Here is a 663-nt window from a genome sequence, read left to right as displayed (position 1 = left end):
GTTTGATATTAATCCTTGTGTGTGCATCTGCTACATACACTTGCATCTTTGGAATTTGTTGATTTTCAATTATTCTATGTTCCCAGTATGGGTAAATCTTTGATGTGTAGTGTTTGGTGCTAGCAAGAAGGAAAATGTGTACAAAATTTTGTGTACCATCACTATGCCTGGTCTACTGTACTTGTGCAGTGCACAAGTACAGTAGACCAGTTGGACCCTCTTTCATGCACTGCATGAAAGAGGGTCCAAATATAATTATTTTAATGAAGAGGAGATAGTAAGCATATGGATTTTTGTGTATGCTGTTCCATTTATAACTAACATATTCATGTTAGTTTATAGTGCTTTTTTGCTAAGGAGGTTTTTGAAAAGCATCAGTTTATTATACAACATTCAAGACCTCTCCCTTCTGACAGTGTTTTATATCTTTGCAGAAATAATCCACAATGGGGGATCATCCCAAGATTATGGTGTTCCGCCCAACTTGGGAAGAATTCAAGGACTTTACCAAGTACATTGAATACATAGAATCACAAGGGGCTAACAAAGCTGGGTTGGCAAAGGTAGGTTTGAATGCTTTGTTTAGGATTCGAGAGGAGGGAGAATAATGAGAAGTGATGACTTCAGTATGTCGGTTTTCTATCGTACCCCTCGCTCTACACG

The 663-nt window shown here is 38.0% G+C and overlaps 1 protein-coding gene across 3 annotated transcripts in view; it reads left to right on the top strand.

The window, feature by feature from the left end:
* Positions 1 to 663, top strand: part of LOC119592557 (lysine-specific demethylase 4A-like) — a 40,308-nt gene that overhangs the window by 5,582 nt on the left and 34,063 nt on the right. For all 3 annotated transcript variants that reach the window (XM_037941427.1, XM_037941426.1, XM_037941428.1), the window contains exon 2: positions 435 to 563. In XM_037941427.1, coding sequence (XP_037797355.1) covers positions 447 to 563 — 117 coding nt within the window. In that variant the 5' untranslated portion in view covers positions 435 to 446. The remainder of the gene's footprint in view (positions 1 to 434; positions 564 to 663) is intronic.

Source organism: Penaeus monodon, chromosome 30 (assembly GCF_015228065.2).
Source record: "Penaeus monodon isolate SGIC_2016 chromosome 30, NSTDA_Pmon_1, whole genome shotgun sequence".
Lineage (NCBI taxonomy): Eukaryota > Metazoa > Arthropoda > Malacostraca > Decapoda > Penaeidae > Penaeus > Penaeus monodon.
Note: the sequence above shows the minus strand (reverse complement) of the source record. Positions and strands in the feature narration are given on the sequence as shown.